At 48.7% G+C, this 27,183-nt stretch overlaps 2 protein-coding genes across 2 annotated transcripts; both read left to right on the forward strand.

Moving 5' to 3' along the window:
* The first annotated feature begins 102 nt into the window (after positions 1-102).
* On the forward strand, positions 103-7,194 carry LOC116232661 (TBC1 domain family member 24-like). The gene is made up of 7 exons (XM_031599191.2): positions 103-492; positions 1,485-2,517; positions 2,737-2,895; positions 3,821-3,884; positions 4,651-4,746; positions 5,017-5,293; positions 5,811-7,194. The coding sequence occupies exons 1-7, from the start codon at positions 381-383 to the stop codon at positions 5,954-5,956; spliced, it is 1,887 nt and encodes a 628-aa protein (XP_031455051.2). The 5' UTR covers positions 103-380; the 3' UTR covers positions 5,957-7,194.
* CFAP52 (cilia and flagella associated protein 52) lies at positions 7,182-27,016 on the forward strand. The gene is made up of 14 exons (XM_031599189.2): positions 7,182-7,311; positions 8,045-8,244; positions 8,899-9,035; positions 10,071-10,199; positions 11,227-11,326; positions 11,763-11,876; positions 18,849-18,949; positions 19,631-19,801; positions 21,095-21,243; positions 22,226-22,371; positions 24,403-24,554; positions 25,179-25,281; positions 25,519-25,630; positions 26,382-27,016. The coding sequence occupies exons 1-14, from the start codon at positions 7,242-7,244 to the stop codon at positions 26,582-26,584; spliced, it is 1,887 nt and encodes a 628-aa protein (XP_031455049.2). The 5' UTR covers positions 7,182-7,241; the 3' UTR covers positions 26,585-27,016.
* The last annotated feature ends 167 nt before the right edge of the window (positions 27,017-27,183 follow it).

The following is a 27,183-nucleotide window of genomic DNA, read 5'->3' on the forward strand; positions in this document are numbered from 1 at the left end:
TCCAATTCCTCACTCCCCAAGACCCGCACCATCCAGCAGGAAGCGGTTCCCAAACCATTTACCATGTTTATGCTTTCTTCGCTCAAGGACGGTTCTCCCTCACCTCCCTCCCTGCCCGGGAGTGAACATGAAATAAAGGTTATCCTTGAGAAGAAAAACAAACCACGTGGCTCAATAGCCGTGTTGCTGTTTTGATACCTATCTCATCCCCTCCCCAGCCTCGGAGCAGCGTTGGGCACAAAGGGGTGACCGAGGTGCGGGAGCTGCTCCACCCCTCGTGCTATTTACACCAAACACGTGCCCTGTGTGCAGAAGGTGCATTAAAAGCAGGGCAGCAGCTGCAGCGGGGCAGCAGCACTGGGGCTGTGTGCAGTGTGTGCATGCTGCAGGTGGGGCTCAGCCTGCCCCGTGCCCCCAAAGGGGCAGACAGAGCCTTCCCTGCACAGCTGGATGGGGATGGCGGAGATGGTGATGGCACCAGCACTGCACAAGGTGGGTGAGCACCATAGTGGGGATGGGGCCTGGGATGGGGATATGTCCTGGGTCAGGTGCTTGCAGCCATGTGGGCTCAGATTGTGGTGCTACCTATGGCTTCTCTCCTACTGCAAGCACAGGGGCAATTTGGGAATCATGGCAGCACCCAGAGGTATAAATAACCCTGCTGTATCCCCATTGTTTTAGCCTGGTTTTTATGGCCACAAGCGTGGCTGTGCTGAGTGTTCCTGTGTGACCCCCTGTGTTTTCAGCCTGGTGCTCTGCCTGAGTCCCAGCCTGGCTGCTCAGAGCAGGGTGAGATGCTCTGCAGAGCTGAGCTGGCCGTGCTGGCTGGGCTGAGCCTGAGCAGGAACCAAACTGAGCCAGCACGGTGCAAGCAGACTCGGACCCGGTCCCCTGCATGTGGCACTGTGGCTGTGCCGTGCTGTCCCTGGGTGACCCCCTGGGTCCAGAGCGGAGAGGTTTGTCCCTGCACAAATCCACAGGTGGGAGCCGAATCTCTCCGCCCTCTCCTGGCTGAGTGAGCACATCTAACATGATATACCGGAGAATTAAGATGTGTGTAATTGGCTGTACCCTGCTGGCTATTAGCTGCCTATCACAACTCCGATGGAAACAAGCGGGATGTGGGGCTGAGCCCGACGGTAACACCAAGGAAAATACCTCTGCTTTCTCTCTAGGAGGAGCTCAAACCCTGCTCACGGCGCTGCTCTGAGTGCAGCCATTCCCACTGCCAGCGGCTTCGCTTTAGACGGTGCCGGGTCGCCTGGCTGGGCTCACGGGGCGCACGGGGACATGGGGAACAGGGACCTGCTGGGGGGCTGCCCCTGCTCTCGCTGAGCCCCCAAGGGATGGGGGCTATTTTGCCCTTTCCCTTAGCAGGGAGAGGGTTTTGCTGTAAGAGGAGGTGCTCTGGGACCTCGCTGCACTGTGGCAGGGCGGCACTGTTAGCGGGGTGCTGTGTGGGATTAAAGCTCTTTGTCCCACAGTGGTGCTCAGCTCCTCTCCCATCACCGTCGTGGTCACACCAGAGGATGACACGTGGCACATCAGCGGTTCTTGTGCGGGCAGTGGGCCATTCGTGGACTGGGACCAGATGCCGGAGGTGGAGCAGCCGGCAGATCCACCCGAGGACGCGCTCAGCCGGCCTCCCAAGGAGCTGAAGAAGCTGGCGAGGGAGGGCTGCTGGGCTGCCAGCCGCGCGCTGAGGGCTGCAGCTTACCAACGCCTGTGCCAGCGCGTCGCCTGCCGCCTCGTCACACCCGATGCCCTGGTGTATGGGGATGTGGCTGCGCGGCTCTTTGGAAAGCACGGCGCCAGCTCCCACCCGCTGCCCGACTTCCTGGCGGGGTGCTCCCTGCCCACGTACTGCCTCAACATGGATGGGGTCACAGCGCTGAAGAAGATCCTCATCTGCATTGGCAACCTGTTCCCTGACATCACCTACAGCCCCGCGCTGCCCTCGCTGGTTGCTCTGCTGCTGCACTACAGTGAGGATGAGGCTCGGTGCTTTGAGAACATCTCCCGCCTCATCGCCAGCAATGCCCCGCACACCAGCTACATCGACCAGTCCTTCCTGGCTCACCAGGCCTCCTGCATGACGTTTGGGGACCTGGCCAACAAGCACTGCCCAGCAGCACACAAGCTGATAGCCAGCACGTCTGAGAACGTCTTTGAGGTGTACTCTGAGTGGCTGTCGTGGCTTTTCCGCGACCTCCCCTTCAGCTACGCCATCCGCGTGTTTGATGTCTTCCTGCTGGAGGGGCAGAAGGTGCTGTACCGCATCGCCCTGGCCCTGCTGAAGCAGTACCGGCTGTTGGTGAGCTCTGCCGAGCAGGAGGGGACTGACACCAAGGCAGAACTGCAGGTCTTTGTGCAGAACATTGCCCAGCACATCACTGTTGACAAACTTCTGGAGAGAGCGTTTGGAATCCGGCTGTTCTCCCGCAAGGAAATCTGGCTGCTGCAGATGGCCAACAGGAAGGCATTGATGGAGAGAGGCATCACCATGGTGCAGGGCAGGTAGGAAGCCGGCCTGTTTGCCCACAGTGCCAATGATGCTCTTGGGGCAAAGTGGGTCAAAAATGGGTTCTAGTGGAAATGGAGCACTGGGGAGCTCCAGTGTGTCCCTTGGCTGTGGTTATGCTGCGCAGACACTGCTGGGATCATGCACCCCCAGTGGCACATAACAGCACATTAGGGGTACACCACTGAGCACTGACACACTCCTTTCTTTCACAGGCAGTCCTTCCACCTGGCTGTGGACATGCAGAGCTTCAGCTCCAGCATTGTGTCAGCTCAGGAGATGCGCATCATCTGGTCCTGGATCCCCGAGCGCTTCTCCCTCTTTCCCCCACTGCTGCTCTTCTCCACATCAGAAGATGGCTGCAGCCTGCAGAGGTGAGCGTGATCTGCCAGGCAGACTGATCAGACAGATAGACTTAACATTGGGTAAGAGTTGCTGGTATAGAAAGGAGAAACTGCAACATCTGTGGGACGTATCTGAGGTCTCCTGGGGACACTCCTTAAAGACCCTGTGAGCAAGGAGTGCTTTCTTCAGTGGCACATCGTACTGAGGCTGCACAAGCAGGCCAAGTTCAGGTACCACCCGTGACGGGGGAGACACCAAACCCTCCAAACTCAAGCTAAGAGACTCCAAGTGCCATAATCAATGCCCAGATCTGCAAGAAGTGAGGGAAGTGCCAAGGACCCGGTGACAGCTGCAGAGCAAAGGGCATGGGGAGAGCAGAAACATCCCCACAATGCTCCGTGCTGGGCATTTCAATGACACACAGTTCCAAGCTGCATGGGGACAAGGTGCAGGGACTGCCTGGGGGCTGAATGCTGCCCACTACATCAGTGGCCTGTGGTTTTTTCATGGGGTTTATTTGGGGTTGCTGTAATGCTTGGCATAGTGTCCATGCTTGCACCATGAGCATGCCCTCAGCTCAGGGGAGATGAGTGAAGGCCACAGAGCAAAATGTCCCACAGTGTTTCACCTTAGCACAGCAGCAGTGGGGCTCACAGGGTGGGTGTCAGGCATGAGCTTAGGCTCCAGGTGGATGAGAAGCACATCCAGAATAAATGCAGGCTTGCTTAGGAAACTGCTCCATGGAGTGTGCCCCCAGGTCTGGTGCTGAGAGTACATGGGTGGATTTTATGTTTGGATTTATTACCTGTGAATTATTACCTGTGCTGCTGAACAAAAGTGATGCCTTAGAAGTCCCAAAGCCAGCTCCCCAATGCCGGCACCAGCAGAGGAGCTGCCTGAGCTGTGTCCCTGGTCTCAGCCCTGCACCAACGCAGCCTCATTGTGCACTCCCAGGTTTTACTCGTGCTGTGAAGGTTACGAACCGACGGTGCTGCTCCTAAAAACAACAGAGGGGGAGGTAAGTATTTCCTGAGCAGGGAGGTGGCTGTGCTGTGAGACAGGGGAAGGTGCCCCCTGCCCCACCAATGCTGGCTCCATCACAGTGCTGCAGAGACACCAAGAGGCAGCTCAGACACTGGCTAAGGGGGGGCTGCTGGTTAAAGAGGAGTCTGTGAGATGGAAGAGGCCATGAGAGAGGCTTTGTTGCACATGGAGACTAAACCACGAAGCCTTTGCTAAGCAGACTCCTCTGAAATCAGCAAATGCTTTGCCTTAGCAAGGACTTCCTTTTAGTGCATTAAATGCAACAATCCCTCCTTGACTGCAAGAGCAGCCACACGAGGGAAATGGAGTGAAGTAAGGATACCTCTTAAAATACTTGAAAGTCGTGGAATAACTGCAGAACTACCTGAGCCAGGCATCTTCCCAGGGATTTTGAGAGTGGCTCATAAACCCATATTTTATGCCTGCACTCTCCATCAAACAGCAGAGGCAAGCTCTGTAAATGGCTCAGGCATCCTAGAGATTTATTGGCCAACAAGTCCTGACCTCCCACACCCAGCACTCGAGTGCAGTGAGGAGAGAAACACTGCTGCCCCCGGGGCCTTGTGCAGACAAGGAAAAGTGACTTATAAAATCTTGTTTCCTGCATGTTTTAGCTCATTTTCTCCCATACACAGTCTCAGGGAGAGGCAGAGCCTTTGCTGTGCTGAGCACACAAGAGCTGGCCTCAGTGGAGGCTTCCACCTGTGCTCCCTGACAGCTCCCTGTGCTCTCTCCTAAAGGTGTGTGGGGCATTTCTCTCCTCTGATTGGAGTGAAAGGAAGAAGAACGGGCTGACATCAAGCTTTTTTGGGACAGGGGAATGCTTCGTGTTCACTGTAAGTCAAATTCATGCTTATGGGCTTGTCTTTCATTGCTACTTTATTCCTCTAACTCCAGGCATGGTGGCACACCATCCTTTAGGATGTTCTGTTAGACCAGAAAAAAATGGAAAACTATCTCCCAGAGCATCCTCAATGACAGTGAGACAGTGTGTGCTGCAGGGAGGGATCCTGAGCTGTCCCTTCCCTGCTGCATGTGTTCCCCACACCGTGTGGTCCCCAGGCAGCCATGCAGTGATGCCCCAAGGGCTTTCTTTTGCTTTCCAGGTGCGCCCGGAGATGGAGAGGTACGAGTGGGTGTTCATCAAGAAGCCAGAGCTGGCCAAAGCCATGCCACGCTCACGCCAGCGCTCACCATCACCCATTCCCACACCTCCGCTCAGCTCCTCCCCAGACAGCCGCAGTGCCAGCCCCAACCTCCTCACCGTGCCTGCACCGCAGAGGAAGGGCCGCCTGTCCCCGTTCCTGGCTATCAGGCATTTCCTCCTGCCTTCCAAAACAGCCTCCATGTTCATGTCCGGCTCTCGGGAAGGGATCATTATCGGTAATTACCTAATGGCAGGCACCTGGGTCAGCACGCAGCTGCTTTGAAAAGAGCTTCCCCTCCAGGTTAAAATCCAAGCTGTCCATAAGGCAAAGACCTCCTGTCTTAGTATATGTGCCTAAAGTCAGGGGAGATGAAGTCAGTCCCCTCTTTCTCAGGTCAGCAGGAGAATGAAGGGCTGCACAAGGGCACAGATGTCCTTTCTGAGAGCTCCAGAGCAGGTCCCAGCTGAGCAGGAGCCCTGCATCCCAGACCTCTCAGCCATATGTGGCAGCCATGCCCTTCCTGGCCCTTTCCTCTGCATCTTGAACGACTGAGAGGAGATGCGGGTGGGGAACAGCTTGCAGAAGAGCCAGGCATGATCCCCTGGGGCAGATGCACCAGCTGTCTGTGACAGCTCTGTGGAGTGGCCGCAAGAAATATTGCTGAGAGATGGGTACAATCCCAAGACCTGGCCAACGTCTGCTGGGGCAGCAAAGAGTGACCACAGATCCCAATGCCTGCTGTGCTTTTGCAGGTGGAGGGGGAGGCCAAGCACTGTCCCTCGATGCCAACCTGCTCTGGGGACGCACGGAACCCTGCGAGACCTTTGACAACCCTCCGCTCTGCCAGGAAAACTTCAAGGTGCAGCTGCTGGAGGTGTGGGGCTTCCAAAACACTTAGGTCCCATGGGGTCAGCTCCTCACTGTGCTGCTCACCATGGCTCCAGCATGACTGCTGCAATCCCTGTCAGCAGCTCTGTGTGTGCCTCTGCTCGCTGTCCTCCCCTCCACTGTCACCAGCCATGGTTGCATGAGGATGGCCATGAGTGTCATGAATGAGACTCCTCAGCTCAGACACAGCTCCACCTGCTCTGCTCCCATTCAGGATGCTGGAGGGGAGGCAGGTCACTGTTTTCTACTCTTCCCAGGTCTGTTTGTGGTCAGCAAAGCAGCCATACCACAACACAGGCAGCCTCTGTGGGAATCTTGAGTCTAAACAAAATCCAGCACCAAGGTGCAGAGTTCACCATAAGAGCTTCCCACACCTCACCCCAAGCCCAAGTACCCCCTTCAGCCACGTGTGGGTCATGCAGTCTGGGTTACCAGCCCTCACCTGGGCCAGGCACCGATGGCCATCCAACGTGCTGCAAAAGACTTCTTGTTTGCTCTCGTTCCAGCCTGCTGATTGGAAAGCAGCAAGGCACTGCCTGGCATTTATACCAGCCCACGCAGCCTTCTCATTTTTGTGTTGCCATAATCGCAGCGAAGAGCCCGTGTAAAATTGTATGCTGTTAATATAGAGCCTTAATGAGCATATCCTGATTACGTGGCTCCAGGCTCCTCAGTATTTCTTGCTGTCTGACACCTGCTGGACATCCTGTCCAGCTCCACGTCCCTCAGAACTCCCTCTTTCCTTCCAGAAGGCCACTTGCCTTCTGCAGGGATGTGCAGGGTGCCTGGCAATGCACAGCCCTCCATCGGCCATCCAGCCTGACCTTGTGCTCCAGCACACTGCCTTGGGAAGGGCAAGCAGCCACAGACACAAGGACTGCTCTGTGGAGCCCTGGGTGTGCTGCAGAAACCCACAGGTCCCTTCAGTGCCCTGCCTGCTGTGGACCCCAGGTCAGAGCTGTAAATCACAGTGACTGCTGGTGCACACCTTGTAACCCGACGAGTCCCTGCCATGTCTAAAGAGATGCTGCACTACTTTCCTCCCTATGCCTTATTCCATTACTGCATACAGCTCAAAATTCTTGGAGAATAAAAAAATAGCAGAGATGCCTGGCGGCTCGGGAGACTTCATGGGCTATGAAGAGCTTTCCTAGGGGCTCAGCCCTGCCCTGAGCCCAGCACTGCCCTGAGCCCAGCACTGCAGCCCGGTCCTGGCTCCGCCCGCGGCCCCGCATCACAGCGCCCCCTGCTGGCCGTTACCATGGCGCCCGCGACGCCATCGTGAAGCCGTGGCGATGGCGACGGCAACGCCGGAGGAGAGGGAGGCGGGGAGGCTGGAACTGCGGGCGGCCATCGGCTTCAATGGTACCTGCATTACCTGAGGGGAGGAAAGAGGGGGGCTGTGGGGGGCAGCTAGGGGCAGCTGGAGGGGGAAACGGGGTACTGTGGGCGCAGGTGGAAGGGCTGTGGGGCACTTGGGGGTCACGGGAGGCTGGTTGGGGGCAGGTTGGGGGGCTGTGGCCGTATGGGTGCCTGGCCAGGAGCAGAGCTGTGCACCACGTCCCTGTCTGGGGGCAGGAGCTCAGGGAGAAGAGATACAGGCTTCAGAGCAAGCAAATTCAGGCTGAATAGAGGGATCCGCTGCTTATTTATGTCTAATTGCCCAGCTTACTGGAATGAGAGAAGCTGCGTTTCAAAATAAAACCAAATCCTCTGGCACAAAGCACAGCCGAGAGCAGCCCTGTGGTTGGCAGTGGGGTCAGTAATTGGGCTTTGCAGCTGCCCAACTTCTTGGGAGATTTGCAGCTGCAGAACTGGTGATGTGTCCTTCACAAATCAGCAGCTGCTCATGCAGGACCTGCTGTGATGAAGGGCTCCGTCCTCAGGGCCGGGTGGATCTCCTGGTAGCAGTAGAAAGCACCCAACCTCTGTAAAGGGCAACCCTGAATTGCATATGGGATTGTGCTGCTCTGCGTGGGAGCCTCTCGGTTTTGCCCTGATTGTGAAGTCTAAGAGTTTGGGGAAGTGTGAGCAGGAACTCTGCCTGCAGTCCCAGGGCGCTGACAGCCAGCATGCCTTGTGCTTTGTCCTCTGGCAGGACACATTGCCTCAGGCCTGATCTGTCACCCTGACAACAAGCACCTTCTCTACCCGCTGGGATGCACCGTGGTTATCCAGGACCTGGCCAGCAAGAAGCAAAGCTTCTTGCAAGGTCACACCAACAACGTCTCCTGCGTCGTCGTGTCGAGCAGCGGGAACTACGTTGCCTCTGGACAAGTCACCTTCATGGGCTTCAAGGTGGATAACCCTCAATCTTTAACCACATCACACTGACCAGAAGCGTGGAGTTCTCTCTGAGCAGCAAGACTGCTTTTTACTTGTTTTTAATTTGCCTGTAGTGGGAGAGCACTGCAAAGAATGGGGGACTGTGGCTGCTCTGCTGTTGGACGTGCCTTTATATTTTGGCACAGTGTTAAACACTCTCCCTAGGATCAGGGTAACTAGATTGAGGGATTTCTTAGTCCTGGTCCTTTTTATTGAAAGTGCTGTGGACATGTGGCAGCCTAAATCCCATTAGATGTTAATTAGTAAATACTGTCACATTTAAAGTTGTTAATGGTTTAATTTTTTAATGCTTATTTGAAAAGAGCCTGAGGCAGTGGGAAGGAATCGGTTATTTGCTTTTTCAGCACTTTAAAATCTCAGTCAAATACTCTTCCAAAATAGGTTTCACATAGTAAACTTTGATTCTGGAATGAATCAGAGCATCTAAGCTGGTAACTGGAGTAATACCAGGTACAGCACCTAATGTGAAGCATTTCCCTATTGCAGTGCACTGGGCTGAGATAAGCCAACCTTCTGCTGGGCTGTTCTGAGAAATTCCTTTCCTATCAGAGCACTTCAGCACTTCACAGCTAATGCTCTGGCTTTGACTTCTGCTTTGGACTGCAGGCAGACATCATACTGTGGGATTTTCAGAAGAAGGAGTTGCTTGCTCGGCTGTCACTTCATAAGGGTAAAATTGAAGGACTGGCATTCTCTCCAAATGACCTTTATCTCGTGTCGCTGGGAGGCCGGGATGATGGCAGGTAAAGGTTTCCCTTTCCTGAGGAATGATTCCTGCCAAGCTGCAGGGCACTGAAGGACTAACTGAAGCTAAGGGGGTGCTCACTCCTCCTTCCTCTGGCACTCTGATGACATCTCTTTAGAGCATCCCGTTTGAGGGAAGCTGGGTTGGCACACCAGTGTGTAGGGCAGGGAAAGATGAGGGGAGCAGCTAATTCTGAAGTTGGCTTGGTCAGCCAGAAACGATATGACAACTGCATTGTTGTACGGTCCTGAAGAACTACAAGTGGGATAAAAGGCTATTTTAAATTAGATTCTATGTGAGATATGATTTGACTCTTGCTCAGGAGGAGGAATACAACAAATGCACATCCCCACCTCCTTAACTAGAGATGTAAGCTGTGGAGGAGGACTGGAGCACCTCCCCTATGAGGACAGGCTGAGGGAGCTGGGCTTGTTCAGCCTGGAGAAAAGAAGGCTGCAGGGTGAGCTCATTGCAGCCTTCCAGTACCTAAAGGGAGCCTACAAACAGGGGGGGAATCAACTCTTTGGAAGGGTAGATAACTGCAGGATGAGGGGAAATGGTTTTAAGTTGAGGGAGGGGAGATTTAGGTTGGATGTCAGGGGGAAATTCTTTACAGAGAGAGTGGTGAGGTGCTGGAACAGCTGCCCAGAGAGGCTGTGGATGCCCCGTCCCTGGAGATGTCCAAGGCCAGATTGGATGGGGCCCTGGGCAGTCTGGTCTAGCATTAGGTGGGATGATTGCTGGCCCTGCATTGGCAGGGGGTTGGAGATTCATGATCCTTGAGGTCCCTTCCAACCCTGGCCATTCTGTGATTCTGTGATTCCATGTATTTGTGTGAAGGCTTTTCTAGGATAAACTGAACTAGTGCTTATCTTTCGGGCACAAACTGCAGGAAAACAGTCTTTAGTTCTTATCCTTTCAGGAACAGACTGCAGGAAGAAAAGTTTTGTTTTTTTTTTTTCTTTCTTTTTTCTGGTAAGTTTTTAAGTAGCATTAAAAAGCACAGTATTTTAAAGCCCTTCCTTCCTTGCAGCGTGGTTGTGTGGGATGTCCCAAGAAGAGAGGCTGTCTGTGGGAGCCCTGCCTCGGCTCGGAGCGCGGGCAACGTCACCATCGTGCAGTGCTCTGCATGCAGAGACGAGATGTTCATCACTGCTGGAGTGTAAGGCTGTATTTACTACAAGACCCCCTGTGAGGAAAAAACCCACAGACCCATCTCCTTTTTCAGAGCCTTTCCTTAAATAGGAGGAATATTAAACATCACTGTGCTCGTGGTTTTGGGTTTTTTTTTAATTCTCATCTCAATGGGCTCATGAATAACCAGCAGCTTGTCTCTTTAAAGCATTTCTCCTGGTTCTACACAAAGCAGCACACATGGACCAGCATGCTTAATTCCTGTTTTTTATGGTGGGATTTTTGCTCAGAGGGAACCTCTGCAGTCCTTAAAATATTTAGTTCCCAGTGTTTACACAAGAAAAGCAGGCAGTGAACAGCTCCAGGCAGTGCCTTATTAATGTAAGGAGAATGAAATCCTGTGAATTGCTGGATCTTCTGCTGTCCTTGGCAGATGCAATGGCCTTTAACACAAATTGTTACAAAAAGTCACATTTCCCATGGATTTGAGACAGCCCCCATGTATCTAACCTGACTTTTAAACCTGCCCAGGTCCTGCAGTTCCCTTTAAATCAGCAAAAGGCTTCGATGCCCTTGGCTGCAGTTGCACTAAAAGTGTTGGTCTTTGCAGTTGTAACGCTCTGTGAAATACAAGGGTGACTGTGTTAGGGTACTGTGTTGGCTCTTGGTTGTCAATCAAACTATGCTGGAAAATAGTTGAAAGTGTCTGGTGCTGCTCATTTCCTGCTCTGAGAAGCAGGGTTCCCACGGTGCACGTCTCCTTGGGGAATTAATATCCAGGTTATTACATGCCTTCCCCATAATTCTAGTATGAATTTTTGCTGAGCCTTTAACATTTTTGACTCATCTGGAAAAAAAGTTACCATAAGAGACAGTGGAAAAGACAAAGGATTGCTTCTGGCCTCCCTGGTACTGCTCTTTTCCCTCCTGATCAGGATTTCAGAATAATATAACCTTATAAACGTTGTTTCATTCTCCTAAAAGTGATTGAGCTGAGATATTTCTGGCATCAGTTCCACACACGGATTTGGCTTTCCTCTATGCTTTTTTTCAAGTGAGACCATTCGAGTATGGGAATTGGATCTACCAAACAGAAAACTCCGACCAACTGAATGCCAGACAGGGCAACTGAGAAGGGTGATCACAAGCCTTAAGGTGAGCATCAGCCAAAACGATTTGGCTGAACTGAGCAGCTCTCTGCAGGGTAGAGAGAGGCTCTGAGCTTTTATCGTGATGCTAAGAATGCCAATTATAACTACATGATGGCACTGTGGTTGCTACACGTTGGCTCTTGGCAGATGGTCTTCCACAGGTTCTTTACCTTGGGAAAAGTCTTTTGAATGCTTCTGAAAGGGAGCAGCGTGCACTTTAGTCAGAGGCTCAAGAGAATTCAACTTTTGCTTCAAAGTATTTGGTTGGAAAACATTTTACACAGACCCTCGTGAATGCTGACGTGAGAGCACTGGCTGTGTGCCCTCAGGGTAAATCCTGGCAATGTGCTGAAATAAAGCTGTTTATGCAGCACAGAGGTAGGATGGGACAGGAGCCTCAGTATCTGGACCACCATCTCTTTTTTCACTCTTCCTTCTAGATAGCAGATGATGATAATTACTTTTACGTTGGCACATCAACTGGTGATGTCCTGAAAGTGAACACGAGGAACAAGCTGATGACTGATTTTGGGCCTCAAAAGAAGTTTTCGTTGGTGAGTAGAAGCTCTGTCACTTGACTCATTTTCCTTATCCTCCTCTTTATTAGTGACCGAAATTAAGACAACCTCCAGAAAGCTGATGCACAAGCTCACATCCTTCACAGAGGATGAGTGGGATGGGAGTCAGTGTGGGGATGTGTGACACAGTGGATGTGCAGGTGAAGGGAGCACTGTGAAAAAAAACCAGAATGGGAGCACAACTGCAGAGGAGCAAGGGCCAGTATAGGCAAACTGAAGAGAGAAAAGCTGAGGGGAGAGAATAGCCTGTCCTGTTTGTGTGCTTCCTGTAGTGCAGCCAGAGTGCTGGGATCACAGCTGTGCCAGCAGAATTGCCTGTGGGTTAGAGTGGGTCAAGAATGGATTCAGCTGAAAAACAGCACCTGCAGCAGGGTCATTTTTGCAGCCATGTTATTTAAGGAGGGCCTCACAGTCAGTTACCAGCACAACTGAAAGAGGCAGCATGCTTCTTTCTATTGAAAATACAGTAAAAACTCACGAGTAAAGCATGTCTCATTTTTGTTAAGCCTAAAGATATGGCTTGGTATCAGTTACCCCTATAACTTCAGAGATGGAAATCTATTACCCCACTAACTTCAGAGATGGAAACCTACGTGGCAGAGCTAAGAGCTCCAATCTGTCAGCGATTTGTGCAAGGATTGATAAGGCAGAGTTCCTTCTGCAGCCTTTTAGTTCCAGTGCTCCTGCTAACCCTGCTTTAGGCAGGGGGCTGAGCTGGATCAGGGCTCCTGAGGTTCCTCCCAAGCCCAGCTGGTCTGTGGGCTCTCCTGAGCCTTGTCTCCATCGTGGCACTTTATTGATAACCGTTCATCCAGCACTTAATTTAAAGCAATGAGGCTAACACGCGCCAGGCTTGCCATGCTGAGTGCTAACATCACAGCTCAGTTTGAACAGTTAGGTTTGGTGGGTCCTACCACCAAAGGCTTTGCAGGGATTTCTGTGGCGCTACCGAGAAATTAAAGTGTAAAAACCGCTTATTTTTGGCTCCTGTTTCGAGAGGTTTGGTCTTTGCCCTTTTCCCACAGCACTTGACATTACGTGGCTGGCTGTGCTTACAGGCAGGGCTCCAACTGACGTTATTTGCAGATTTCAGCGTTCCATACTTTTGAAAGTCAGTCCCCAGACTCTGTGTTGGCACCTGTGAAGTACACAGTTAGGTTCTGCTTGGAAGACTCTATTTCAATGACTTGCTCAGCATCGCAAAGAGCTCTGGCAGAAGCTGCTATCTAGAATTCAGTGCTTCTGGACCACATTAAGGTTTCGCAGCTAAAACACGATCTGGGCTCTTTCCTTGTTCACTGCTATTATCTGTCTTCTCCCATCACATGTTATTACATTATTATTATTATTACTATTATTATTATTATACCCCTTATGACCAATTTCTGTAGTAGTTCCATCTTCCCCACTCATGAGGCAGAGGTCTTAGTGAAAATAGCACTGTAGAATAATATCATTAAAGAGTTTATTATAGTGCTTATGCACAGTTGGGACAAAAATGAGAAGACTGTGTGTACGTTGGCTTTTATTGCTTTTCGAGTTCTGAGAGCTCAGCCTCCTAACCTCCAGGTTCCTTCAACAAAGTTTCTTTGTTTGCCTGCGGTTGGGACTTGCAGATCTCTGTGTAATGATCCACAGACAGGAATGTCTTCTGGAGGAGGAGCTTTCGGCCTTTTGTTGGCAGAGAGTTGTAATGAGAAGCAATTGGCAACAGCTAGAACGCTCGCTCTTGGTTTCTCTTTATTTGTTGCTGTATTTGTGGCTTTTTGGTGGAGGGGATGATACAGAAAGAATTCCAACACTTTCCTGAAACATTTTCTCTCACAAGGTTGAATGTTTCTATTAAAAACCATAAAATCAGTGAGCAGCGAGAGAAGCAATAGCGATGGAAGGGCTGAGTATATTGCTAGAGAAATTGTCCTAGAAAGAAGCAGACCTTGTTTGGGGGTAAGCACGAGTCCAGCAAAAAGTCTGAGAAAAATCATCAGTAATTCCCAAATAAAAAGCTGTTCTGGATTCGTTTACCCAGACCTTCTGATCTTTGCTTTCAACATGCTTGCATATGAACCCAGTCACAACGAAGTGCTTCTTGTGTTACACGTGCATGCCCACCTCTCTGGGATTATTGCAGCCAATGAGATCTTTAATTATTCTCATTGTTTATCTATCTATTCCAGAAGCTTGGAGAAGTCATTGCACTTGGTTTTCCCATTGCATTGTAGGAATGTAAGTAGTTCAATTCTGTGTGCATGTTAAGTGACAAGAATGTATGCATTTTGTTTTCCTGGTAAAAATTCATCACGCTTATGATTTCTAATGCACATTAGAGCTCTTGTGGATACATCTGTGCAGTTGCTGTTACAACAGTCCTCCAGCAGCCATCCTGCAGTGTTCCCACATCCTGGCCGAGGTCCTGATGATTGAACACTCCTTCCCTTTTTAAACGCTGGCATGATTTCAGTCCTATATCTAGTATTACGTGTTCAGCCTGGAGCACCTGGCTGCAGCCACGCAGCGTTCTGCAGCCTTCTGAACTCCCTTGCCTTCTGCAGTGGGGGAGAAGTGCCAAATGCCTTTGAAACAAACCCTCACAGATGATACACCTTTGAGACCATCACTGAAGCAGCAATCAGCTGGGGTTGTTAGCAGGAGGCTGTGCAGTTTGGAAGTCGAAGGACAGCCCAGGGCCTCTTAGTGAAAAGCAGAGGTTTGAGGCCAGACCATGTCCCCATCCATATTAAGAAGAGCTTTGCAGTATTGCTAGCTTTAGCTGGCGTTGCTTGTAATAGTGAAAAGCTGAAGAAAAACAAGGCCTTTCAACATGCAAGAGCCTGACAGGATACTAGGGAGAAGGTAAAATCCCACAGTGGATGTCACAGCTGTCAGCCAGCCCTGTGGATGAGACCTGAGCTACCAGGCAATAACCCAGCTTACGTTTTTTTACTTTTGTGGTAGGCAGTGGCAGCTAGGTGAGAGAAACCGTGTGTTTTGGCAGGGGGGGAGGCAGGAAGATGTTCACATTTCAGGGCTATTTGTTGTGTCCATCCGGTATCCTCCTCTACCTTGTTACTCAAGATGATGGTGCATGTTTGGACACTTCTGCTCATAGGCTCTTCTGTCAGGTGCTCTTTTCCTTTCTGCTCTCTTCCATGACTCTGACCAGTGCAGTGTCTAAAATGGGGAATTCATCAGGATCCCAGTGCAGAACAGTGCTGTGTCAGTCAGTGAGAGTGTGCTGGTGCATTTTTATCTCCAGCTGCTCATATTTCCCCTCATATTTCCACTTCTCCCTTCCTGGCTGCATACCATGATCCCCCCTTCTACTCACCCAGTGCACATCCCTGCACACAAACTGTATGTTGTCACTGTGCTGTCAGCAAGCCCACTCGGTACACAAATCAGCTCTAATGCTTTATGACAGAAATTTCCAATTGTAGCACAGCCTTCAACATCAGAAGAGTATTTTTTTGCAGGTATTTTTTCAAGTAGAAAAACGCAGCATTTATCAAAACAAAAGCGTTCTCAACCTTGTTTTCACAAAATTTAGTACACTGTATTGCTAAACCTAGGAGCAGCGATGGCTTTTTTTCCTGCAGAGCTGTGTATATTCCATGAGGTCTATCTTTGTCTGTGGCACGCAGTACTTCTGGCACCAAAAATTCAGAGCATCCGGCCTCCCTCCTTTGGAACCAACCTCGTTGCCTTGTTGCAGTTCCCCCTCAAAAGCTGTAGGTATGTGGACATCCCTGCAAGCCTTGGCAGCAGTGTCAGCAGGGAAGGACAAGACAGCAGCATACCCTGAAACCCCATCCTGGAGTAACCCCACGATGAGCATGCCTTTAAAGAGGGGGTTTAGCTGCTGCCCGGGTGAGGGGGAGGTGTTTATTGAAAACAACTTCGGTTGATCTTAGAGAAACGTTGCCTTTAGATCTGTAAGAATGTGTTTACTGTTTAGACGTGATCTGAAGTTGCCTTTGTTTCTGTTTGGAAGAGGAGTGGCACATTTGAAGCAACTTGTTTCACGTCTCAATGGAGTTTAGTGCGTTACTGTCACGTCTGTAAACACAGCTTTACCATTTATTCCCACTGCAGGCTTGAGGAGCTGTAGGGTAACCACTCAGATGCAGAGTGAGATGTAGGACTGCAAATGGATTTTCAGCAATAGTCAAATATTTTGCATTATAAACAAAATACTTTAACAAGGTGCGCTGGATTTCACAGAGCACCCAAGAACTCTGCAAGAGATCAGAGTGGGACAAAGAGCAAAGCATCCCTGCGGGGAGGGAACACGCAGGCTGTGTTTGTGCTGCTATCTTTATGTATCATCACGCTTCAAAGCAGTGGTTGCTTTTTGTAAAAGGTAAATAATGAACGGCGATATTTTTAACCTACTTACCCTCTGCATTTCACCTACAAAAGGACTGTCAGTATTATAAAACAGTTCTCACTGCATCATTAATGTGAAGTGCATGAATAACGAGAGCAACTCCCAGAGCTGTGTACTTGTGGGGGTTCCAAGAGGAGCCTGAAGAAGGAAGAAGCACAATTACTAAAACCAGTCTGAAATCAAACCGTTTCTGAGAGCTTCACAACGAATCCCAATCACTTTCAGGTGTTCCTTTTTTTTTTTTTTTCTTGATCATACCTGCTGCCCTCCCACGTTAGCAGAACCGAAGGGAACACCTGCTCGGTCTCAGAGTGGCATTGCTGTAAGAACCCTAATTAGCAATAAGCAGAAAGCAGTAATCAGGTCAACTATGGACTCACAGGTGTGATTTTCAAGGCTGCCAGCAGCCATAGAGCTCAACCCTCAGGGCACACGCAGGGGATAGCAGTCTGTAACAGCAAATACTGCAGAACAGTGCATCCAGAGACCCTGAGATAACAGGGGTCTGTAAAACGCTGCCAACGCCTCGTCAGAAATCTTGCAAAGCAGTGTTTAGAAACAGCTCTGCTTGTGGATCGTATTTTTAATTAAAAACACTCCCTTTGTTCTCGTGCTTAAGCAAAGAATGTTTGCATGAAACCTGGCTCCCTGCCTGGCAGTGATGTGGGAGCACAGCATCCAGTGCCTCCCAGCGATGGCTGTGGCAGCAGTGGGCTGCTGCTGCTGGAGGCAGGCTCACAAATAATTGCTGTGAGTGTAAATTATAAATCAGGACTGGTTTTATGCCAGTTGCTTGGGATTTTGTTCCCTGCCATCCACAGGGGGTCGATCCCATGGTTGCTCAGTCCCTAACCTGCAGTGCAGGCACAGGATTGATGGAACGCCAGGCAGAAACAACCAAGAAGCCTTGGTGATGTTATGGAAGATAAGGAATTAATCTATTTTAGGCAGCTATCTACATATAGGTGTGTATTTTATTTTTTTTTTCCACCAAAAAATAGAGCAAGAAAACATCTCTTGCTTCTGCTTGCTTGGGAAACAGAACCAAAGTAATTTCTCCATGTTCAGCTGGCTTTCTCTGTATCTTTTGCAGCATCTTTTCCAATAGCATTGACCTCTAAATAGCTCAGATGTCACTCCTGCTTTCTTCTGTCTTGATTTCTTTCTCACATTCCTTTGAGCTTCGTTCCTTTCCACAGAGAAAACGGACACTTTCTGGCTTTCATTCTTTTAAACACCTGAAGTGTGTAATCCTGAAATACACCAGGGATGGGCCAGATTAATGACTGAAGAGAACAGAAGTGCTGGGTGCTACTGCTTGGATTTCAAATGCTGGCTCCTGTGTATGTTCAAAATTCAAAGGTCAAGTACATGGCAACGATTCCTGCCTAAAGTATAAATGCATCATTATTCTGGTCTACTTGTCAGTTCTGCTTTGAGAATCCACATCCTTTTGCTATGACAACACAAAGTACTGGGATTCTTTGTCCAGAAGAAACCCCACCAGTCAGAAGTTGTGTTCACAGAGCTCTGTGAGCTCGGACTTGAAGGAAAACATCGTAATGCTGTGAAATTGCATCCTGTCTGTGTTGCTTTGCAATAGAACGTAGGTTTCAGATCAAGTTTTTGTGGCATAAGGCTCCTTTGTTTTCTTTCCTATTTTTTTCTCCCCTATCTCCCCCCAGAATGTTTTGCTGAGTGAGAACAACAAGCTCTGACCCCAGAGAAGTGCTTTCTCCCCTTTTGCAGCCAGTTTTCGACTGTCAGAAATGGTCAGTAATGGATCTGTTGTCTGTGTATGGAAGACCAACACTACTCGAGGAGGAGCAAAACAGCAGCAGGCTGACTGAGTGAGGCTGGAAACGTTGTGGCAGGACTGGGGATTGATTTCCTTCCAACTGTAGCGTGGTACTTTAGCTGCTGGAAAAGCAGAAATGCTTTTCCTAATGGCTGACCCCCTGTTGGTTTACTCATCTCAGCTAATAGCAGAAGCCTGTGCTGATGGGCTGACTGATTGCCAAAGCCTTTCTGCCACAAGTGTGTTTTATTAGTGGTGCGTGTGAGGTGGCACGGGATGCTTCAGACAGCGAGAGGGGCCAGGAATGCAGGGGATGCATCCTAAGAGCAGCTTTGCCAAAGGGTGCTTAGGCTGACTTTCATCTTCTGTTGTTTTCATCCTTCCGTTCTTTATCTATAAAGAACCAGTGGAAGGCAAAGTGGAGGTGCTGATATAAAATGTGTGCACTGCTTGCTGGACAAGGTAAGGATGCGTAAGTTCCTATGTGGTCCCAACTGCACACAGGGCTTCATTTTGATGCTGTTTACCTTAGCCTCTCCCACTGTAGATGTTCATATATACCTGTAATTAATAACTCTTTTCTTCCCATTCCCTCCAGAGAACCACTCTTTAGCCTAAGTCAGTCAAAGAGAACTGATAAAGCCACGTGTGAGTGACGTGGACACCGCCATGGGGAGCATCATTCAGTCTTCATTGTGTTATTCAGCGTGGCTGTGTTTGCAACTGCTTCCATCCAGCTGTGTTTTATCTCCTTCTCTCCTAGGGAGTCACGGCGTTGCTTTTGCTGAAGACAGGAGATGTAATAGTTGGCACTGGAGGAGGGACTGTAGCGCTGTGTAAAGGCTCAAACTACAAAGTGATGAAGTGAGTCTGCAGATGGGGGGATCAGAAGGGTAGAGATGATGGCTGTGCAGTAAGGACCAGTCCTTCCTATGAAATGGCACAATCCAAATAAATCTTTTTTTTTTTTTCAATTTTTTTTTTCAATCCTACAGACAAAAATAGGTGTTCTTAAACTAGATGTTATATGTGCAGCATAAGGAATTTGAAGCAAACTGGACATTTCTGGGTGCTTCTGCATACGATTGCCCTACTCGTCGTTCATTTTAAATGACCATTGTCTCCTTGCAGGCATTAGGAGTCAGATCCTGAACTGATGTAAAGTGGGACAGGTCTGTTGAAGTCAGTAAAATCATGTTCCCTTACAGCACCCAGGAAGATGAGTATTTGCCATTTGAAAAGTGTTTGCTGGAGGAAGTGCTCTCACTGATTTCACAGGAGCGTCTTAAAGCACTGGAGCGCTTGCAGGGCTTTCTTCTGCATGTGAAATAGCTGCAGGCTTCACTTTTCAGTAGGTGATTTGAAAATCAGGCTTGCAGCTAGTCACTCTGCATTGTTCGAATAGCCAACTTCAGCACACAGCTCAGAACAAGCTTTGTACAAATGTAACCATTCCCAGAAGTTCCAAGCTGAACGGAAATGTTGTTCAGTGTGGGATATTGAAGTGCACTCCAGCAAAAATAAATCCTGCTTTCTCTTTACCAGGAACATTCAAGTTCAAGGTGGCGTCACTTCCCTGACACGCAGAGGTCAGGGCCACCAGTTCTTTGTGGGGACAAACACGTGCCAGATCTATCGGGTTAACTACACGGCGTTTAAAGAGGAGCTGATCACCACCTGCCACAGGGAGGCTGTTCACGACGTCATGTTTCCCTCGTGAGTACAGCTGGCTGGGATGCTTTGGGCTGCCGAGGGAGCTGCAAGTAAGGGCAGAAGTTGGTTGTTTCCTTCCCAAACAGGGAACGGCAGCTTGATCCCAAAGAGAATGTTGATTTGGGGCATGTTGCGTTGCTTCTTGACGCAGCACAGATGATCAGAGCTCATCAAGGTGTAACACAACGTACAGGGAAAGTGCAAAATGCCCTCCTCCCTTGTCACCAGCCTGAAAAATCCATGAGTAAATCATGTGGGGCTTTAGGGTGATGTGATGCTAATGTTCCCAACTGGCACATCTGTGTCACAGAGGTATTTGGATGAACAGGCTTTAGTGATGAGTGCGAAGACTACGGTTCCATATCTTTACATGCCTGTTTTAAACACCTTATTTGTTAACTGCTCCTGAGCAGTGCATGGCACTGAGCAGGAAATACAGGCTTAATTTCCCTGTTCTGGTGTATTTCAGGACGCCTAAATTGCTGATGTTGTTCTGCTTTGTAAAGCACCTGCACAAGCTTGGCCTGAGAGAGGCTGCACTTTTGCTGGGCCGATTTTCCCTGTCCTGATTTGCCTTGCTGGTGATTTTGAACAAAAGCATACAGCGCTCTGTAAATTTCACTTTCTGTCATATCCAGAGGATATGTGCTTTGGTCGTCTTTGTGCATAATTGATGTATTGCTTTATGCCAGATAGAGTTAATCTCATCCTGCAGAAAGCAGTGGTGGTGGCATAAAACCGTGCCCAAATGTCTCCTTCTGTTTGTTGCTTATTTTAAGAGCTCATTTCAAAAATTCAGTTTTTGAAACGTTACAGGTCTTTTTTATTCAAACTTATATACCAACTATACTATGAAAGGCTTTTACCATTTCCCCTGTTGCCTTCAGCAATGTTAAATAGGAATCACCCAGTAAGCAAGATAAAAAATGACATCTTTACAATGTGAGGCTGCTGTTGGTTGTTGATGTCAAACCTGGGCAGTCAGCACCTCTACCTCCACTTTTCTCTCTACTGTATACAACACCTCAAGTTTTGTAGAGATTCCATCTGGGAAATCAGCATCCCAACTTCATTAAAGCAGAGAGAATTCTTTTTGCTCCATTTGAAATTCACTGTACGCAGGTGCCAAACCAGGGGAAATCTTTGTGATAAAGGTCTTTCAGTCTTAACTGTGGTGATCCCTATTGTGTAGATTACAGCTGAACATCAGCAGCAGCCGAGCTTTAAGGGATGAGTTAAGACCTGATGCAGAAGCTGTGTTCTCCTCTCATTAGCTCTTCTCTCTGACCACCCCAGTGGGACTTCAGACTTGTTTGCAACCTGCTCCAAAGATGACATTCGGGTATGGCACACCCCCGAGAACAGGGAGCTCCTCCGAATCGTCATCCCCAACATGACCTGCTATGCCATAGAGTTCATGAGGGATGGCAAGAGCATCATTTCAGGTAACAGGCAGTCCCAGCCAGTGGGTGAGTCCAGTCTGTAAGCGTTACCTACTGTAATAAATGTTATCAGTATGTGAGAATGAAAACAGGCACAAGCTGGGAGCTGTTGCAGGTGATTGCTGTGACCAGAGGCCTCTTTGCTAGCTGCTGGTTCAATGGATGCTGCTCACAGAGCACAGATCCTGGCACTGTAGTTGCAGGGTTATGGGGAAGGTGAGGTTCCTTGCTTGAGATGTGATCTCCAGCAATTCAGAACTCTGTTGGGTCTTATTTGAAAGACCTAATTCTAAAATGTTAACACTGATGTATGGAGCAGATTAATCTATAATGTATGTAGAGCAACTTTGGCATAAATTTGGTGCCCGTTGCCATTTGCAAGTTGCCTCCACAGGAACTGCTGCAGTTCTAGAGTAGCAATGCTGCCCTCTGCTATTACCAAACCAGTTTGAATCATAGAGTCATAGAACAGCCTGGGTTGAAAAGGACCACAATGATCATCTTGTTCCAACCCCCTGCTATGTGCAGGGTCCCCAACCAGCAGACCAGGCTGCCCAGAGCCACATCCAGCCTGGCCTTGGATGCCTGCAGGGATGGGGCATCCACAGCCTCCTTGGGCAACCTGTTCCAGTGCCTCACCACCCTCTGGCTGAAAAACTTCCTCCTAATATCCAACCTCAACCTCTCCTGTCTCAGTTTCAGACCATTCCCCCTTGTCCTGTCACTATCCACCCTCGTAAGCAGCCGTTCCCCCTCCTGCTTATATGCTCCCTTCAATTATTGGAAGGCCACAATGAGGTCTCCCCAGAGACCTGACAGTTTGCCCTCAGCCAGGACCAAGAAAAGGTATTAAATTTTAATAGTGTATGTGAGGCTACACAGTATAAAGGAATATACTAAGAAAAGGGTGCGTTTGCAATGGAAAGTAACGACAGCATGAGGAAAGACTCTGTGCCTGGATAATCTGTTTCTTTTTGTTCATCAGCTTGGAACGATGGAAAAATCCGTGCCTTCATGCCAGAGAGTGGACGGGAAAAGTATGTCATTAACAATGCCCACAGCCTGGGAGTGACAGCAATTGCTGCTACAAATGACTGTAAGCGGATCCTTAGTGGAGGAGGCGAGGGGCAGGTAATTTCTTGCTTTGAAAACCCAGAGCGGCTTTGTGCCTCATCACAGGACCTGGGAATTGTCTGAAACTGCTCAGTCAGAAAGGGAGCTGTTCTGAACTCACACTTGAGCAGAGGACCGAGTTTGAAAGTATCAGCCTTTGATATGTGCAAATCTCTTGTTCTCAGAGGGTTTCACATGAAACAATGCCCCGATTTCTTCTGGCATGTTTGTCTTGAAAAATCATTCTAATGCAGAACATGCTCTTAATCCTTTCTCGTTTGTCTCTCCCCCCTGTTTGGCTTATCTGCTTTAGTCATTGTTTGCAAGCCTGTGTCTCACTGTGTTCTAGCACAGATTTGCTTTCTGTCGTTTCTCTGGAAGCCCTGGTCCAGTCAAACACAACCTGCATGAATTCAGTTAACAGCACGACATTCACCTGCTGTGGCTGTGTTGTCTATGGGCAACTCCCTGGTGCTTTGGGTTGGTGTTACCTGACTTAGGTGGCAAAGTTAACAGAAGACTCCAATAACTTGACTTCCAATACAGTTATGAAAACATTCCAACACGGAACTCAGAAGTCATCATACTTGTGCACTTCAACAATGTTATTCCAGCAGTTAAAAAATAACTCTGTGTACTTTGTCTGCTCCACACGCTGCCTTTCATTGTGGCCTTTTGCAATCTGTAAAAGAGACACTATTTTTTTCTAAATTTTAAATCATACAAGCATTTTTTTTTTAATATATAAAAATAGATTTGGAAGGCTCACATTCAGTTTCTTGCTTTGCTTTGGACTTCCTCCCTGCAGTCTGGCGTGCTCTCAGAACCAGACGTTTAAGTGCATCCTGATGGATTTAACTGCTCTTAATGCTTTGTTTCTGCACCCTGCTCATCATGTGCAGTGTGCATGCTGAAGATTGCACAGGAAGTCTTGAGGAGCGAGGCACTGAACTTGGGGCTTGCAAATCTCAGGCAAATATCCCCATCTTTCTAAATCAGCTTGTGCCTCAGCTCTCCTGCAGAGTGATAGAGAGTGGTAGCAGCAGCACTGCCTTGTCTGACTGCATAAAGACATTAGAGATGATGAGCCACTTCAACCCTTCACTAATAAAAGCACAGTGAAGTACCTTGGATGATTAGTGCTGGAGGATGCAGGAGATGGAAGACCTAGATTCTGTATGAGCACACAGAATGGCACAGGCTGTGGTTAGTTGCTCTCTGAATTGAAAAAGACAGCTGGGACAGAATTAAAGCTAGAAGGTTGGTTAAGTAGAAATGAGAACTGCAGGGGGGCATTTGCTGCATTCATTCAAAAGGCAAAGGAGTGCTCTGAAATGCTAATGGTTCTGTCAAAATCAATCATCTGAAAGCTGTGACAGCCGGGGTTGCTTGAGGTACCTGAACGCTCTGATCATTTAGGCAGCAGGAATTGGACACGTCCAATTCAGATCCCATAGGTAACTCAGCATCAGACTTGAAAACATGGAAGGTTAACGTTCTCTGCTTTGGATCTCAGTGTGCAATACTAAATTTGCACTAGCATTTGACCTTCGTGAAGTGTAAAAGCAAATTGATATCACGAAGTTTGGCACTTATGGGACAGCAAATGCAAGGTGTGAAGGATCAAGTGGAAAGATTGCTGCCCTTACCTCCACTGGGAAAAGAGATGCTTTCAAGGCATGTATTCCACATGAAAGATTTAAAGAGCTGTTTTGTATTTACTTGCTAGCATTATATATGTACCACAAGTACCGGGCAGCTTTTCAAATTCAGTTTCAGAAGCACTGCTCTTCAATCTTTAAAACACAGCTGGAAATACATCATGGATTAGGTGCTTATTCTCGATGGAGAAATGAGTAAACTGAAATGTGGGTGAGTTGGGCTCACCAAAACATTCATTTAGAGCTAGAGAAATAGAGAGCAGCCTGTTGAGATTCCATTGCTAAACAAGTTACAAGGGAAATGCAGGGCTTGGGGAAGTTATGGGCATTGTCCTGAGCTCAGACAGAACTGGGTGGTACAGAGTTGATGTTTGCTGCTGATTTTCAGGTGAGGCTCTGGGCAATCGGTGAGAAAACTCAAAAACTGGAAGTCGTTCTGAAGGAGCACATTTCTGCTGTGTCTTGTATTAAGATTAAGAAGAATGACAAGGAGTGTGTCACAGCCAGCCTTGATGGAACCTGCATCATCTGGGATATTGGGTGAGGAGATGGGTTGGTATTGCAAGGTACTTACAGTGCTGGCAGTGTCTGTGTTGGGACACTGCTCCTATTTGGGACACCATATGGTGAGAAGGAGGGGGAAAAGAGCCTTAAAGAATTAAAATTATGAGAAAAGACAATCAGTTGGGAAAGGTGGAACTTCCAACACTGGAAACTTTTCAGAGCAGTTTAGACAAGCACTGGTCCCGAGTTGTTCTGTTGTATCAGATCCAGTTCAGCCGAGGGGATGGAGCAGATGATGGTTCCTGCTGGCTCTGTTTTTCAGCACTGTGTGATTCTTGACAAGCTATTGCAGATGTCTGATAGTGCAGTTGTTCTGCACTGTGATAGGGACAAGGACATTTTTTGCATAGCACCTAGAAAGCAATCCAGATTAAAAATCTTTGTTTTGTGTGATAGCAGATCAAAAGTCCTGTGAGAAAGCCATGGTGGGGATCAAAGCTGATGACCCTGATAGGTATTGTGAAGCCCTGAACCTATGCTAAAGTCTGTTAACGTTCAGGTAGAAAGACATCTGATGTACAGCACAAGTAGAGAGAGTGCAGGCAGTCAAAGTTTGGGTTTTGGCCTTACTGCTTTCTCTTGTTTTGGGCTGTGTTGCAGGCGTTTTACAAGAAAACAAATGATTCTGGCCAACACATTGTTCAAATGTGTGTGTTACCATCCTGAAGAATACCAGCTAATCACCAGTGGGACGGACAGGAAGGTAAGTCAAACTACAGGAGTTCTTTTGGTAGTCATTGCAGAACACAACATCTGGTTATGGACATTTCATAATCACACAAGGCTGCCATCAGACCAAGCTGTGCCAGCTAGGGAAGCTTTCCTAGGGAAGCAGAGGCTCGTGATGAAGCTCCTGTACTTCTGAAGAAGTTTGTAGGGCAGCATCGACATCTTCATGCTGTTTATGCACAACTGAACTTGTCTCTTGTCTGCTCTCTAGATTGGATACTGGGAAGTGTATGATGGCTCTGCTATCAGAGATTTGGAAGGCTCGCTATCAGGTTCCATCAATGGGATGGACATCACGTCAGATGGGGCATACTTTGTCACAGGTGAGTGATGAAACTAGGAAAGAGGAGGCTGTATTAAGACCAAGAAAAGCAAGGCAAGGAAAGAAGAGCCTTGATAAAATAAGAAAAAAATACAAAAGAAAATTCATCTGAAACACAGAATAAAACAAATCGCTGCAGAAAAATACTTAGGAAGAGGCTGTGATCCAGACCTGGTTCAGTCTTGCAAGATGTAATTCAGAGGTGAAGACAAGGTTTGAATGTTCCCAAGGGAGCACAGGGCTACGCTTTGCCCTGCTCCTCATTTGTTTTCATCATGTTTGCAGTGCACTTGACTGCTTTTTTCCAGGTGTCCTGCTGGCACTGTTGGTTTCCTGGTACACATGGCTCCAGGCTCCATTCAGCCTCAGGCTCACACATTCCCAACCATGGTGACATCTCTTCTGGGAGCTTACTGCTAGCACAGAGCCATGCTGTTGTGCACACTGAGCTAAGCCAGCAACCTTTAGGTAACAGGGTGGCACTGCTGGTGAAGGGCCTTTGGAAGACCTGCCACACTGGTAGCAATTGCTGTTCAGAGCTTAGAGAGAGCTGCTGGTGCCTGGCCTGAGTGTCCTAATTGCCACCACCTCTGCTTCAGCTGAACAGAAGTAGGCTTTGCTATAATGCTTAAGACAGCACATCCCATCCTTCCTCCATCAGAGAATGCCCAAGTGTTCTCTGCCTGTCAGTTAGCAACAAAAAGCAGCAGGGCTCTGTGCAATCCTTCATTCTTCCTTTGTGCCCAATGCAGGTGGTGATGACCATCTGGTGAAAATGTGGGACTACAACGAGGGGACAGTGACTCACATTGGAGTGGGCCATAGTGGCAACATCACCCGTCTCAAGATCTGCCCTGGGAAGAAGTACATCGTGAGTGTGAGTGCAGATGGTGCCATCCTGCTCTGGAAGTACCCGGCTGTCCCTGACACTGGCACAGGAGCTGCTGCTTCCTAAGCCAGCCCTGAAAGTCCTTTCTTCTCAGAGCTGATGTTCTTAAAGCACTTTTAGTATTAGAGGAGATATTTTTTTTTTCTACTCTCTGGTATGAGTTTACTGGATCTTCCAGATATCCTTTCTAACACTGAACATACAGGGCTGATTTTTAGCAGGGAGGCTAATTTCATATTCCACGTAGTTTGGAGGGGAAGTTGTCACCACTTCTGACAATCCCAGGCTGTCACAGCACTGCTGTTTGGTTACTGCCACCTTCCCTGTCAGCCCCCCAGTCTGCTCTTGTTCATATGGCCGCTCATCTGTGCGTGCTGCCTCCCTCCTCTCCTCCCAGTGCCTTTCTGTCCCTTTCCGTAATGAACAACTTGTTGTGTAAATTCAGTCTTCTGTGTTCGTTTTAATTTGTCCTGATTAAGGAAAAAGCCCTCAGCTCCTGCTCAACTGTTTGACTATGAAACTCTTTTGAGTCAAGCTCTTAAATCAATGTTCTCAAAGGAATTTGGGGTCTTTGGGTCTTCTTCATTTGCAGTGCCCGATTTAAAGCTCTGTTCAGAGGCCTGATTTCCAAGAGTGAGAGCACAGCTATTTCCAGCAATGCCAGC

The sequence above is a fragment of the Phasianus colchicus genome, chromosome 20, assembly GCF_987193195.1.
Source record: "Phasianus colchicus chromosome 20, bPhaCol1.hap1.1, whole genome shotgun sequence".
NCBI lineage: Eukaryota > Metazoa > Chordata > Aves > Galliformes > Phasianidae > Phasianus > Phasianus colchicus.

Bases quoted from the DNA above. Each gene is read 5' to 3' on its own strand.
- LOC116232661 (XM_031599191.2), top strand. From the start codon at position 381: ATGCTGCAGGTGGGGCTCAGCCTGCCCCGTGCCCCCAAAGGGGCAGAC. The intron at 2,518-2,736 runs GTAGGAAGCCGG...TTTCTTTCACAG, and splicing joins ATCACCATGGTGCAGGGCAG to GCAGTCCTTCCACCTGGCTG. The intron at 4,747-5,016 runs GTAAGTCAAATT...TTTGCTTTCCAG, and splicing joins GGGAATGCTTCGTGTTCACT to GTGCGCCCGGAGATGGAGAG.
- CFAP52 (XM_031599189.2), top strand. From the start codon at position 7,242: ATGGCGACGGCAACGCCGGAGGAGAGGGAGGCGGGGAGGCTGGAACTG. The intron at 7,312-8,044 runs GTACCTGCATTA...GTCCTCTGGCAG, and splicing joins GGCGGCCATCGGCTTCAATG to GACACATTGCCTCAGGCCTG. The intron at 19,802-21,094 runs GTGAGTACAGCT...TGACCACCCCAG, and splicing joins CACGACGTCATGTTTCCCTC to TGGGACTTCAGACTTGTTTG.